Source organism: Arachis hypogaea, chromosome 5 (genome assembly GCF_003086295.3).
Source record: "Arachis hypogaea cultivar Tifrunner chromosome 5, arahy.Tifrunner.gnm2.J5K5, whole genome shotgun sequence".
In the NCBI taxonomy this organism is placed as follows: domain Eukaryota; kingdom Viridiplantae; phylum Streptophyta; class Magnoliopsida; order Fabales; family Fabaceae; genus Arachis; species Arachis hypogaea.
Window position 1 is genome coordinate 26,352,805 of NC_092040.1, and position 14,696 is coordinate 26,367,500.

The 14,696-nt window shown below is 28.5% G+C and overlaps 1 protein-coding gene across 1 annotated transcript; it reads right to left on the reverse strand.

The window, feature by feature from the left end:
- Positions 1-288: 288 nt before the first annotated feature.
- On the reverse strand, positions 289-11,920 carry LOC112803340 (uncharacterized). The gene is made up of 9 exons (XM_029298690.1): positions 11,857-11,920; positions 11,668-11,745; positions 10,365-10,422; positions 10,129-10,322; positions 9,605-10,050; positions 9,182-9,326; positions 7,525-8,477; positions 6,939-7,397; positions 289-483 (listed from the first exon to the last, which is right to left on the reverse strand). Exons 1-9 carry the CDS (start codon positions 11,918-11,920, stop codon positions 289-291), a joined length of 2,592 nt encoding a protein of 863 aa, XP_029154523.1.
- Between the last annotated feature and the right edge of the window lie 2,776 nt (positions 11,921-14,696).

A 14,696-nucleotide genomic window follows, 5' to 3' on the forward strand; every position in this document is an offset into this window, starting at 1 on the left:
TAACGACCTGTACAGGTGTGCTAGGTATGCCGATCCCCAACTATACTGTCCAATACTGCCAAAATCACGAAGCAAAGGCAGAAACTTCCAGTGGACTGCTGCCCCTGACTTGTCTCCAAACAAGATCGTACCAAATAACAACATAATGTGGCACTTCGCGTACCTTTGAATACTGTCTTTATGAACGCACTGTAAGTTTTCTTTTAAATTCCAAAGCCACGTCAATTTTATGCAGTTTCCTCTACAGTCTGACTTTCTTAGTGCAATCCCAAACTAGTGCAAATACTCCTACTCTAAGGCTTCGTAACTACTCGTAGTCACTCCTGTCACTGGAAGACCGTTTGTCGGAAGACCAAAAATCAAAGCCACATCTTCCAGTGTCACGGCACACTCACCAACTGGAAGGTGAAACGTATGTGTGTCTAGGTGCCACCTCTCGACTAGAGCATTTACCAGTGATTTCTGGCATTGAACTATTTCAATCTAGGAGACATGATAAAAACTAATTAACCGTAAATGCTCTTCCACAGCATGATTATATTTGTATTAATCCGGAGACAGTAAGTGATTACATGTCAAATTTCATAAACTCTACAAAAACATATCAAATTATTAGTAAATTAATAATAATTACTAATTCACTACTAAAAGTTAACAATTCCCTAATAATAGTAACTAATTTATTAGACTAACGCTAATTTAATAACTAGCATCCATGCATATAAATACAACTAAATATTGATACTAGTAATTTAATTTCAAAATATTAATAATTCAACGGTTTCCTACATAATTATTTATTTATATATTTATAGTTTAATGAATAATAATAATAATTCCTGTATTATCACAAATAATCATAATATAATTACCAACTAACTATTAATAATAACTAATAACTAAATAAATCCAACTCTTATTTAACTTAACTAATCATGTTTTACTTATTAAAACCTCAGCTACAACAATATATATTATATTTATATCAATTCAAATATCTAACGATAAATAAATTATTATTACTGGTAAAATATAATATATTATATTTTATAAAACCTAACTATTAACCATAATTTCCAAAATTATTACAAACAATTAACATAACTCTAAATAGATAATTCTAAAAATTATTACAAAAAATTCTAAACATATATTTTTAACTAAACAATCATATTAGTCTAATTCAAATATTATTATCGATTAAAATATTCACTAACTAAATCTAAATATATATAAAATAGTCTAATCTATTAATAATTAATATATATATATTAGTCTAATCTATTAATAACTAAATCTAATAATAATTAATTATAATTTCCTAAATTATAACAAATATTTCTAAACATATATTTTTAACCAATCTATTATATTAGTCTAATCGAAACAGATTCAATAGCTAATATATTTACTAACTAAATTTAAATATATATTTTAAACTACCACACTAACTATCATTAACAATCTTCATTCTTAACATTATTTATAATATTTTAAATATATAAAAAATTTAAAAACAAACTTACATAATCAAAATAGCAGAGATAATTAATAATATGAAATTTAGGACGATCAATATCTTTATGTTTTTGCTTCTTTGACATTGTAATTGATTTTTTTCCAAAGGTTGAACAAGGTGGTAAAATGGAGAAAAGTAGTTGCTGAATGGATGGGAAACTAAGTGAGGAAAGGGACACAATGAAGAGTGGAGCTTCAAGTGGGGTTTTGTTGGTTTAACAGAGATGATCAAATCAAATAGTCCGATTTGTGCAATTTAAATCAGATCGTCTGATTACTCACTATCAACGCGGACCGTCTAATTTTTTTCTTACTGACACCACATCTATGTTAAACACGCACCTCTACTTTCCGTAACTCCGTTCTACTCCAATCCAGCCTCTATATTCAAATTAAAAAAAATATAAAAAAAGATGAATGAAAAATAAAAATTGCACACTTTATGGTAAAAAAAAATTTAAAATATCATGTACAATACACGTTTTTCTCAAAAATTAATCACAATTTTTATTTTTTTATCAAACATCTCTCTTCAACAAAACAATTCTCATATATATTGAACAATAATATTTAAGAAACAACAAAAAAATTAATTCAAACCGTTTATAATTATTTTATTTAATATTTATTAATTATTATTAAAATTAATAAATATTAAATAAAATAAATTTAAATTATTTTAATTAATATTTTATTATGTTTCTAACATTATCCTATATTAAATAATGGAATTGAAGGTACATGGTAAGTTTGTAGAATATTCAAATTCCATTACTACAATAATTAATGCTCTGCTTCATAAATATAGAAGCTTGGAAAAAAGATGATTAGAGGACGGTGGTGGCATACTGGGATTGGAGACTTTGTTTGACTTTGACCGAACTTATTGGGCATACAGCGATGGAACCATTTTTGTTGCCATAATTTTTTATTGGAATTCCTTTCTTTGGAAACAAGTCTTCCATTTTTCGCAAGACCCGCTTAAAATGATGCTACTGATGCAAGTAAAGCTAATGTAACAATAATATTTATATCATTTATAGAGGTGTAGCCAACTCTCCATAAAATAATTGTATTATTTTTTAAGATAAAAGAGTTCTCGACCAATTTAAAAATTTTCATAGTTACTATTTTTATTTTTGTTTTTGTAGGAAGCTAGTCATTTACTCTCTTCAGTTTATATAAATTGTCATTTTAAGGATTTAGTTTTGTTTTGAATTAATTACCATTTTGCAATTCTCATACTAAACATGGACTAGTCTACACATTTTAACATACAGAGTGAATTACAGTATAATATATATTTCTTTCTCAATCTGTAACCCGTTTTAATTAATCATAAAATTTGTCTATTGTAAAGTACCCAAAAGAGGGAGAACAAATTTTCTCAATTTTTTGTTTGTTTGAGAAGATAGAATGTAGTCCTTTATTATTAATTTTATAAGTGAAAATAAAAAAAATATAAAAAAATATTATAAAATTAAAAATTATACTTTACTCTATCAATTAAAATAAAATATTAAGAGATGGTTTATTTCCAAAGAGAGAATCCTTTTATTTATCATGTTCTACTCCATTTAAAAATAGAAATAAAGAAACAAATAACACCATATTGCATCAATAAAAAATACAAATAGATGACCGGCTGGTACTATCAGTGTTGAAACAAGAAAAGAAAAATGATTATTAGAAATGACAAAATTTTATATCTTATGCTTAAATAATTTTAAGAATATACTTTCATTTCAGCTTTTAACCATTTTGTAAATTCTCATTTTATTCCTCATCAATTAAAAAATGATATTGTAATCCTTAATCACTAATTCCATTAGATATTTTGCTTTATTCGTTAATGTTTTTGTTTATAGTTACGGATCTTGTTTACGTAGACCGTTAAGTTAACACATGTTAAGCAACAATTTAAAGGGACATATTTCTCCCAGTGTTTTGGAGAGCTCAAGAATACTTTACTTCTTCTTCTTCCTCCTTTCGTTATTTAACCATAACTCAATGCCATACTTCTTTTTTTTTTCTCTTCCTATTCACGAACCAGATCACTACCGAACCAACTCCTTTCTCTCCGTTTCGTCTTCTCCACCATTTTCGACCACCGTCATCATCAACATCCACGACACCACCATTCTCTGTTTTCACTGCACAACCCTACTTCCACCTCCTCCTCCTTCTTCTTATTTTTCTTCTTCAATTGAGTAATTTTATCTATTTAAATATTTGAATTAAGTTTGCGATATGGTCTTACAAGTTGCTATTTTCTGAATTTTGATGATTGAATATGGATATGTAATTAAAGTATCAATTTTTATGTGAATGAGTGATTTGATAATTATAGAGTGTGTCAGTATTTTAATTGGTGTATGGGTGATATTTACAGTTAAGTAGTTGTTGATTCATAAAAATTCATCTTCTTTGTTTGATGTAAAGTTCTCTACTTGGAATGCAGATTTAAAATTTAGTGTAAAATCAAATAGAGACAGGGATGAGTTAGTAAGAGAGAAATTGTGAGGATAAAAAGAAGAAAAAAAGAGAAAGAGTAGCTACAGTGGCACTGTGGTTGCCAGCAGTGAACAGAGAAGTAAGGAGAGAGATATAACTTTGTGATTTTGGTTCAGTAAAATAGTGGAGTGGTGGAATAAAAACAGAAAATGATGGTGGATGTTGATGATGATGGTGGCCGAAAATAGTGAAGAAAAGAAAGAGAGAATGCAAAAAATGGTGGTGGATATTGGTGATGATGGTACACCAAAAATGGTGGAGAGGAGCAGAAAAGAGAATTGGTCTGGTGATATTTTGGTTCGTGAAAAAAAAGAGAGAAAAAAAAAGAAGATCGATAGACGATTTGTCCCTTAAAATTATTACTTGATATGTGTTGGCTTAACAATTCACATAGGCAAAATTTATTAGCTCAGAACAGAGAAACTAACAAAAAAAAACAAAAAAATCTAACGAAATTAGTAATTAAGAACCACAGTATCATTTTCTAATTAATAAAAAATAGAATAAAAATTCGTAAAATGATTAAAATCCACGTAAAATCTTACTCTAATTTTAATTTTTACTATCAAATAAGTCGCCAACAAATATTTTCACCTAAAAAAATTATAAATTATTAACGGATTTGATGATTCACTCAGTTCTATGCATACACAATAAAGCAATATTCGATATGAAATTTTTACATGACCTTATCATGATATGTAATGTCATTCATATTTATATATTGATTTTTTCTTGACTTTTTACCTTCTTAAAATCTTCAACATTAATCTGGTCAATGTCGTTGACTTCTGTAAGGCATAATGGCGCTTTGCACCTAATTTTTGTAGGTTGTTTGATATAATAATACTAAAATATATACTTGAATAATAACTAACGTTATAAATTTCTTTTATTAATCTAGAACTAGAAATAGCTAGATAGCTAGGAATGACAAATAAAACTCAACAAACAATCAAAATCCGGATCCTGATCATGTTCTATCGTAAATTAAACCAAACAAAAGTACATATAGGACGAATGAAACCGAACAGTTAGAGGGTGCTCTCATCGTTACCAAAAAATTAGGGATTCTCAGAAAAGAAAGAAATTAAAATAATGCAATCATGTATTAATCAAAGTTTTAGGCCTAACTTTCGAAGCAATGCACACACCTAAAGAAGGGTGGCTTAATGGTCCTTTCCAGCCAATGATTAAGCCTTTGCAAAGCCATATCAATGTTATACATATGACATCCATAATATTGTCTGTGTCATCAACTTGGGTTCCATATGGTGGCATGTGCCATATATATATATATATATATATATATATATATATATATATATATATATGTTGATAATGGCATTGAGTTATTTATTATTATTATTATTATTATTATTATTATTATTATTATTATTATTATACAACATTCCAAGAATAGTGAAAAGACAGCATAATAGGGACAAAATTTTCTTTACGCTTTTGTTGATCATTGGTTATTTCCCTCGCCAGGTATGTTCTCTGTCAATATCAAAGTTGTTTATTTTTAGGATAATGTGATAGTATTATTTTTATGTATATTTTTTATTTTTGGCATTAAACATAGAATTTAATTTTTATATGCGATCAGTATAAATCAGTTTTAATTTATATGTACATTATTTAATTATTAAAGGATATAATTAAACAAATATATAAAATATTTTAGATTGTTAATATTTTAAAATTAAACTCTTAAAAGTAATTGACAAAACAACGAGGGATGAAAGAACTTTCTCTTTTTTATATCACAAAAAAAATTATAAGAAATGCAAGTATAATTTCTTTTATTCTTTTTATCATGAGAAGTTATTTGAGTTATGATAATTACTTGTGGGCTGGGGCTGGTTCTAGAATGTGAATACATGCTCTTATCACATTCTTTACCATGTCCGAAAGCAATGCTAATTCCTTTCCCCTTTGAATTTTTTCTTTCTTTCTTTGTTTTAAAGAAAACACAATTCGTTTATACAACATGCCATTATACATTTTAATACTCTAATTTTTAATAACTTTTGATGTGGTACTCATGTTAACGTACTTGTGTTAATAATATACTGAAAAAAATTATCTAAATCTATCCCATTAATTCTATTTATGCATATATATAAACATGTTACCTCAACAATTTCATATTATATCTGGATATCTTGCAGAAACAATGAATGTCCCAAACAAGTGAGTTGGACTTCATTAGAATCTAAGTTTTTTTAATAGCAGTAGTACTATTAAATCGATTTATAATGACCAAATGGGAGGGAGTTTTTGGAGTTGTAAAACACGCATTGGGGTTTCTACTTTACCAACAGGAAAATCATAATAACTAATAAGATATACAAAATGGAGAATGTTATATAGATTATTCTTCAGTTGTGTAGCTAATAAGATAAAAGCGTGTTGCGGCCATGTGCACCGTTTTGTCTATTATTATTTATTTGTTTATTATGCACACATTTACCTCACTAGGTGGCTTTAATTTCAATGGTCAAAATTAGAGAATGCAACAATGGAATTGAGTAGAAATTAATTAAACTAGTGTATCAACCGTGCTGAGCACGGAAAAATTTATAAAAGTAAAAAAAAAAATTATATGTTTTGATATTTAAAATAAAAATATAAAATAATTATTATTTTAAAAAATATATAAAATTATTATCAAAATCAAAGTTTAACTTAAAAAAAGTGAGTAATAATTTTATATTTTTTAAGGTAAAATAATTATACACTGATATAGAATTTAAAATAAAATTAAAATATTTATATTAGAATACTATTTTTTTAAAGGCTTCTCTATAAACAATATTAATAGTTGAATTTGAAGACATTTCTACGTGATTCATAAGTAAAATTTTTAAACCTCTCTTACTCTTAACTTTTGAAAGTACCACATATAATTGGCCATGTGTAAAAACTGGTTTGGGCAAGTACAATCCAACATGAGATAAAATTTGTCCCTGAGACTTATTAATTGTCATGGCAAACGATACTATTATGGGAAACTGTTTTCGTTGGAATCTAATTGGGATGGTTTCATTTGTTGGTACCATATTCATTCTTGGAATCAAAGCAATATGACCAACATTGTTACTCGTTAATACTTCACATTCTATGACATGATTTCTAAGCTTCCTAACTTGTAGTCTTGTACCATTACAAAGACCACTGGATTGGTCAATATTCCTCAGTAACATAACCGGAATACCAACCTTGAGTATTAATTTATGTGGAGGCAAACCAGAGCAATTTATGCTATTCAGCAATTCAAGACCATAGAGATCTAATTGACTCTCCATATTCCCTTCATCCATATAAATGGAATCCGAACTAAGATATAATTTTTCCCTCTAGAAATGATAGCCATTAGATGGTTGTTAACCTCTTCAAGTCTAGTGTGGGAGGCAGTATGGTTCTTGCTTTTAAAAAATTCTTTGAGAACATGTTTTTCAAAATATTTGGATAAGAAAAATGAACCAACTCATCAAATGCCTGGTCCAAAGAAGGAATAACAATATTTTCAAGAAGACATATCTCATATTCACCATCCATATTGTCACCTATTAGACCATCACCAACTTTCAATAACCACTCACCAAATTGTTCTGTCTCATCTTGATCTGAAGCAGTCGTCCCTACAAAGAGTCTCATGTTTTTTGTTAGTTTAAGCACCTGACAAAACTTCCAAAGGTAAGACGAATTCACGGTTGAATGAACGATATATTGTTTCGATCCTCGTGGAATGACAGGAAGAACTTGTCTAAAGTCTCTACCTAGTACAACCACTTTTCCTCCAAAGAATAAATCTTTGCTATATGTTAGAGAACACCTCATGATATCACTCAAGTATTTATCAAGCGCTTCATAGCAGTACCTACTAACCATTGGAGTCTCATCCCAAATTATAAGTTTGGCTTTCAACAACAACATTGCTTGAGGGGAACCAAATTTGATGTTACATACAGAATCCTCAGTTATATTCATCAGTATTTTGAACCTTGAGTGTGCCGTTCTTCCATTGGAAAGAAGTAAAGATACAATACCACTCGAAGCAACGTTTAACACTATATCACCCCTTGAGCGAATCTCAGCAGAAATAAGATTCCAGAGAAATGTTTCTCCAGTATCCCCATGACCATACACAAAGAAAAAAATCCCTTCATCACAATACACAGCTGTAACAATTTTATCGAATGCATATCTCTGCTTAGGTGTTGCGATGGCTAATATGTCTGAGGCATTTTTATTTAAATCATCTCTGTTAAAGTTTAGCTCTTCCCTAATAACCCTTTTGGTTAATAAAGAACTATCAACTTCAGTTGCTAAAGGCATAGGAGGATAGTCTTTCAATGTTTTACTATAGGAATGTAAGATCTTGTCTATATCTATTAAGCACAACTGCTTAATCTCATCATCTAACATTGTTAACTCTGCATATTATACGATACTGTAAAAATTCAATCAAACTAAAAATGATCAATAAGAAAGAACTTTTATAATTGTAACTAATAAAAACTCACCCCTCATGTTCATCACGGCTCTCTGTCGATACAAAATATCATCTGAGAGTTCATGCCAACATCTATCCCAGACACGTTCTGGTCTTGGGATATTGTTGGATGTTAATAGAATGACAAATAACCTCCTAACATATGATCCTGAGGCCCATGAGCTTGCTTCTTTAATTGCATCAATGAATTCTTTGTCATCTTACAAGAGTCCAAGGGCGAAGCATGCATCTATATACGTAGCATAAATTGTTCCTCCTACTGTTCTTATATCTCGAAAACTCATACATCCTCTTTGAGTATTCAAGAGAAGTCGTTGGTAATATTCTTCGATATTTACTGCAAAAAACTTGGTTAAAATCTCACTTTTAAGTTGTTAAATGGATTAAGCTACGCTATTTTAATTATTATGTAGCTACACATCCGCATAAGAATAATTTTCCTAAAAAATATAGAAAAATAAAAAATTGTATAATCTACAGATTATAACTGTTGAAAGTTATTTGAACATTTATTTTCTAGTGTAGATAAATCAAATAAAATGGACGTGGGGTACAGGCTGTTAAGATTTTAAATTTAAATCATTAAATAAGTAAGATCAAAATTGAATATAAACTCGTCATTACCTGCAAGTACATGAGTCATCCTTCCAATTGCGAAGCCTTTCTTTCGAGGAAACCATTTTGAAGAATCGTCCTTCCAAACAAACTTGGTTGGAAACTCAGCATAAGTCAGATTTCGAGCATAGGAATATGACATGTTCGCTGCCATCTATCCCAAAAATATGGACTTATGAGATATTACTCTTTCGACGATATCATTCACATTAGAAGTTTCACCATAAACCACAGGTTGCTCATCCTCCAAATAGAGTGGAAGTCTAATCACAAATGGTTCTTTCTCTTAGATTTCGTATCCAAATAGACACCAGACTACCTCACATGCCAAAATGTACCTACAATCGTAGTAATTCCTAATTTCGTCAATAACTTGTGTGGCTTTTGACGAAACACCAGTATTGTATAGAGTAGCTGTTACGCGGTCATTACCCTTGTGTACATACTTGTTTGGCATGTGTATTCCACATTTATGTGGCACCCGAACTTGAGCAACACTTTTGGATTATACGGAACAATGAACTTAGTGTCTAGTACACATTTCCTTTTCTTCACTGTTTGACCGTTATCAGTACACCTATATTTGGAAAATCCATCCTCATCAATGAGTGTTCGCTGTTTAAACTTTTTAGGATAGAACTTTGAACAGGATCTGTTCTTCATACAAGGTGAATTCTTGTTGTACGGACCACATGCACCATGTACCATGTAATTTTGAATAGCTCCATGTAGATTTGGCCTTTTATTTTCATCAAGAATCTCAGCTGTTATATGCTTGTCTATGTCATCTGGTGTTTGTAGCTTGAACTCGTTATTCATGAATAAAAGGATATGTGCATGCGGAAGCCCTCTCTTTTGAAACTCTACAGTGCAAACGTCTGAAAATTGAAAAAGACAAATGAGTAAAGCATTACAACATAAGATTTTAATAAAGCATTGCATAAACACAGACTTACATCCCAAAATTTTGCCAAAGATTTTTTCCTCTTTTAGGTCATCAATCAAACCATCAAGTTTGATCTTGAAAACTCGACACAATATATCAGGACGGTCTTCTGCCTTCAATCCAATGGAAGTCACTTCTCTTTTTATCTCATCCCATTCAGGGTTACAGGTCATGATGATAAAATAGCTAGGATACCCTGCATATCTACAAATTGCAAATGCATCTTTACAATTATTCATCATATACCTATGTCCACCGGTAAAAGTATTGGAAATAATGATTCTTTTGCCAAGCCTTGCAGCATCTACATCCCCATTTATAAGACTTTTATGTAGACATTTGTACTTGTTTACTCCTAAAGAATGTTAACCTCTCTGATTTCACCATTGTGTAGGCATCTACCAGAAACTGTTAGAATAATCTCTTTGATATCAAAATTAACAGAGATTCACCTGTCATTTTCTGTAGTCGAAAAGCAAAGAATTATCGCAAAGTGATTGTTTTATTTTTCTTTGTAGGCCTAGCGGAGATAGAATCTGATGTTGCAATACCCAAACGAAATCTATCCTCCCTATACGGAAACAATAATGGATATTGCAAGGCTAAAGAAGATGGATGAAAAACATCAATCCGCTAGAGCTTTTTAGATTGACTCTCTATAATAATATCTCTATCTTTCCTAAGTTGTTCAACATCGCCATCAATCAATGCAGCCACTTTAGATGCAGATGGCAAGTTGTATGTCCTGCCATCTGTAGTCCTTTTACTAATCAACTTAAACTTTATGTTTGTGTAATTTTTCTGTTGGTACCTATCTCTTGCATAGCAAAAACTCTTTGCCAAACTATTATATTTATCTAGCATATTTCTTAATATTGCCACAATTCTCCTATCCCGCTCATTTATAGCTTCATTGGAACTGCAGGAAAAAATAATAAAATTTATGTTATTTTCTCTCACAGATAAGAAATAACTAAAAAATTTGACTGGTTGCATGAAAATTACCGAAGTGTGCCTATTCGATTATCAATCTCATTTTCTATGTCATAGATATATAGCTGGACAAATTTTGGTCACAAACTATCAGGAGGAAGTAAGCTACCAATACTATGGTAGTTTTGACCCCCAAGCTTAAAAATTGGAGAAGCAGTCCCATTGTTCATCCCACAGTCAATTTTTTTGGCCATTGATGTAAAACAAAACATTGAATTAAATGTCCTTATATTTTTTAGGAAATGAATACTTCTTTGATCTCCTCCAATATGAAGCTGAATGAGCACATCAGGAGGCATAGAAAGTAGAGGAAGCTCGATCTTTCCTTCCATACAACATAATGAAAACTTTGGTTCGGGCGACTGTTTGGATTTAGCAAGCCTTTCTCCAGACCACATCCATGCTTTACATTGTTGACATTGATAAATAGGATTTTCTATATCCTAGACATCTACCGAACGAACTCTTTTTAGATACTCAGTTGTCATACCGATGCAATTTAGTCCATGATGTACACAAAAATGCAAATAAACGTACAGATAAAATTTTTATATACCGTCTAAGGTTTCTGATGATAGTATAAAGTTATCTTCCATATCCACATCCAATATTGAATAATCATAACCATTCAAAACTACAATAAATAAAAATTATAAAAAATGCAAATATATATGTTGATGTATTACTAATAATTTATATCTCTTGCAAACTACAAACTTAAATTCTTGATATAATAAGAAATTACCTTCATCATCAACAAAAGGGTCAACATTTTGGCCACTTTGTGTGTCACCGCTTGGTGGGTGCATTTTAACATTCGATAAATTTATATCTTCATAAAATTGTGCCAAATTAATAGCCACCGAAGCAACAACAGAGGAAGATTGTCTTTTTTGCACCCCAATTATAGTAGAACTTCTTTACAAAAAGTTCAATTTTATTCAATTAAACGTTAGACACTATAGGAAAGAAAATAATATAATAATAATAATCATCTTTTCTAAACTACCTTTCTGTTAGGCATGATCTGCGGGAACCGCAGTGTGATGGAAGCTGATTTTTTGGAACGACTTCCGTTAGATTATTGGCGGGTCCTTGTACACTGGAGTATGCTAGAATGGTAATAAATCTATATTATATAAATGATTTTTGATGAAGTATACTTTTTGTTAAATATTGGTGTATGAATCATTTGGCAATCATTAATTATACGTACTATTTGTTAATATGGACAGTGGAGTTCTTGTCAATGAGGGATCCGTCCGTAGAGTTAAAGATTTAGATCTTATCTCTGATGAAGAAGGTCTTACATAATTAGGAGGAGTATTTTCCTATCCAATTCCATGCTAGGTACAGTGTATACCATACATAGATAGTTGCTTCCCTATGAATTAGTAATAAGAAATATATAGAAAATTTTAGTCATTAAACTGATATAAATTAAATTTAGATAAATATGAGTCAATTACAGTGAGAAAAATGTCACCTTTATCTTTATTGGATTGTAAACTGAGAATATTAGATGAGGTATCAGTTTCTCAACACATTGTTCTTTGACTTGTAGTAATATAATGCACATTTTTATGTACGTCAAAATTCGTATTATTGTTGTTCTTCGACACTATTATGTCAAGAAAAATAAATGAAATACAAATAATAATTATTCAATTAACTAATCTCGTATTTGATTTTATACAATTTTAGTAGTATACTTTCGTAGTTAAAATTTTTTTTGTATTGATTTAATTTTATTGAATTATTTTTTAAATTATTAAACTAAATCAATGAGTATCTATATCATATTATTTAAAATATACCCAGTCATGACTTAAAAATAAATACTATTCAATTTCAATAATAAATAAAACTCTAAATTTAAATATAATTTTAAAATTTCAATTTATTTATATCGATTTAAATAGATCTACACAAAAGCATTAAATTTTATATTTTCCTAATTAGTACAGAGTTTTATATATTAATTTAGATTAAATAGTATGTTATTTTAAATTATGACAGAGTATATCTTAAATAATATTAAATAACGAATTAACCTAAATAGTATATGAAGATTTGAAGATTGCATAGTTTTTATGTAATTTATAGCTTATTAAATATGAATTTAAAAAAATTATAAAGATGAATAGTTATTTACAGTTTTTCAATCACTAAATTAAAATATTTAAAAAATTATGTATAGTACAAACTACTTCGCTAATATTCTCAACAACGATGATAGTTTAAACTGTATTTCTCATAAAAAAATATAAATTAAACAAATTTCACAAGAACACTTACCAGAAGCACTAAAAAAAGCAGACTCATTATCATTAAGTCTTTTTCGTTTTTTTGCCAAAATTATCCTTCGTCTTAACCTTACAACCTTGGATTGTGTGATTGGAATGAGTTATATTATCGTTGTTAAGTCGCTTATCTACAATGTACTTCTCCCGCAACAATGAATTACGAATACAAATTTTCAAATTTTAATGCTTATCTTGAAATTAAATTTTAAATATCTATTAACTTACTATACTGATTATTTATTGATTAATTTATGAGGTATATTTTTTTTTTAAAAGTAAAAACTTAATTTTTAAATATGTAAAAATATATTAACAATGACTTTTAATTCACAAATTAATAATCTAATTAAAAGGGGATATATATATATATAAGCTAAACCAATTTAAATATAGCTATCTTAAGTAAACTAATTTTTATATTATATATTATTAAAGAATTAATTAAAAATATATATTCATGCACAAAAATTTTTAAATTTGAATTTAAAAGTGATTAATAAATCATATTTTTTAATCAACTTATAACAAAAAAAAATTAGTTAAGGAAAAATATTCAACATAGAATAATTTTAGTCATTTAAAATTTAAATATTAAAAATTGGATTACGTATTAAAAATTAAATACAACTTTGTGGTATGTTTCAATAATAATAATAATAATAATAATAATATACTTTTAAAAGGTAGTACTACATGTTCTCCCTTCTCCATGACATGTAATTTTTAAATTTATTTTATAAATAATAAAATAATTTTTTTAGATAATTAGATTAAGTGAATAATAAAAATTAGTATCTAAATTAACAAATTTTAATCTATCTGATAAAAGAAAATGAAACTTACATAAAATATATGAAACTTACATAAAACATAGTGTATTGTGTAATAACAGTATTTTTAGAGAGTGCATAATAGTCTTATTTTTTTTAAATATTTAACAATTATATAAATATTATTTATTTTCAATTACCAAGCTAATAAGTTTATAACATGTGAACCGTAAAAAAGTAAAATTACAAAGAAGTTAAACAAAATAAAATGAAAACACTAATCAATAGAAGACTAATCAACACTTAAAAGATTTATTTGAAATAGAAAAAAAAGATAAAACTTACATAAAGATGTGGTGCAACGTGCAACAATAACACCTTCAAAAAATATCTAATAATCAAATACTGAATATGATAATTATATGTGATTGTAGAGTTCTTATATAGAGCTATTGTATTTTGGGTTGGACTAAAATTTTAATGTGTATATGTTATAATTTGTTGGAAAG

Excerpts from the sequence above, each read along its gene's own strand:
- LOC112803340 (XM_029298690.1), bottom strand. The coding sequence starts at position 11,920 with ATGCACCCACCAAGCGGTGACACACAAAGTGGCCAAAATGTTGACCCT. Across the intron at positions 10,323-10,364 it reads ACTTTTACCGGTGGACATAG|ATATGCAGGGTATCCTAGCT; the intron begins GTATATGATGAA and ends TGCAATTTGTAG. Across the intron at positions 10,051-10,128 it reads CTTTGGCAAAATTTTGGGAT|ACGTTTGCACTGTAGAGTTT; the intron begins GTAAGTCTGTGT and ends TTCAATTTTCAG.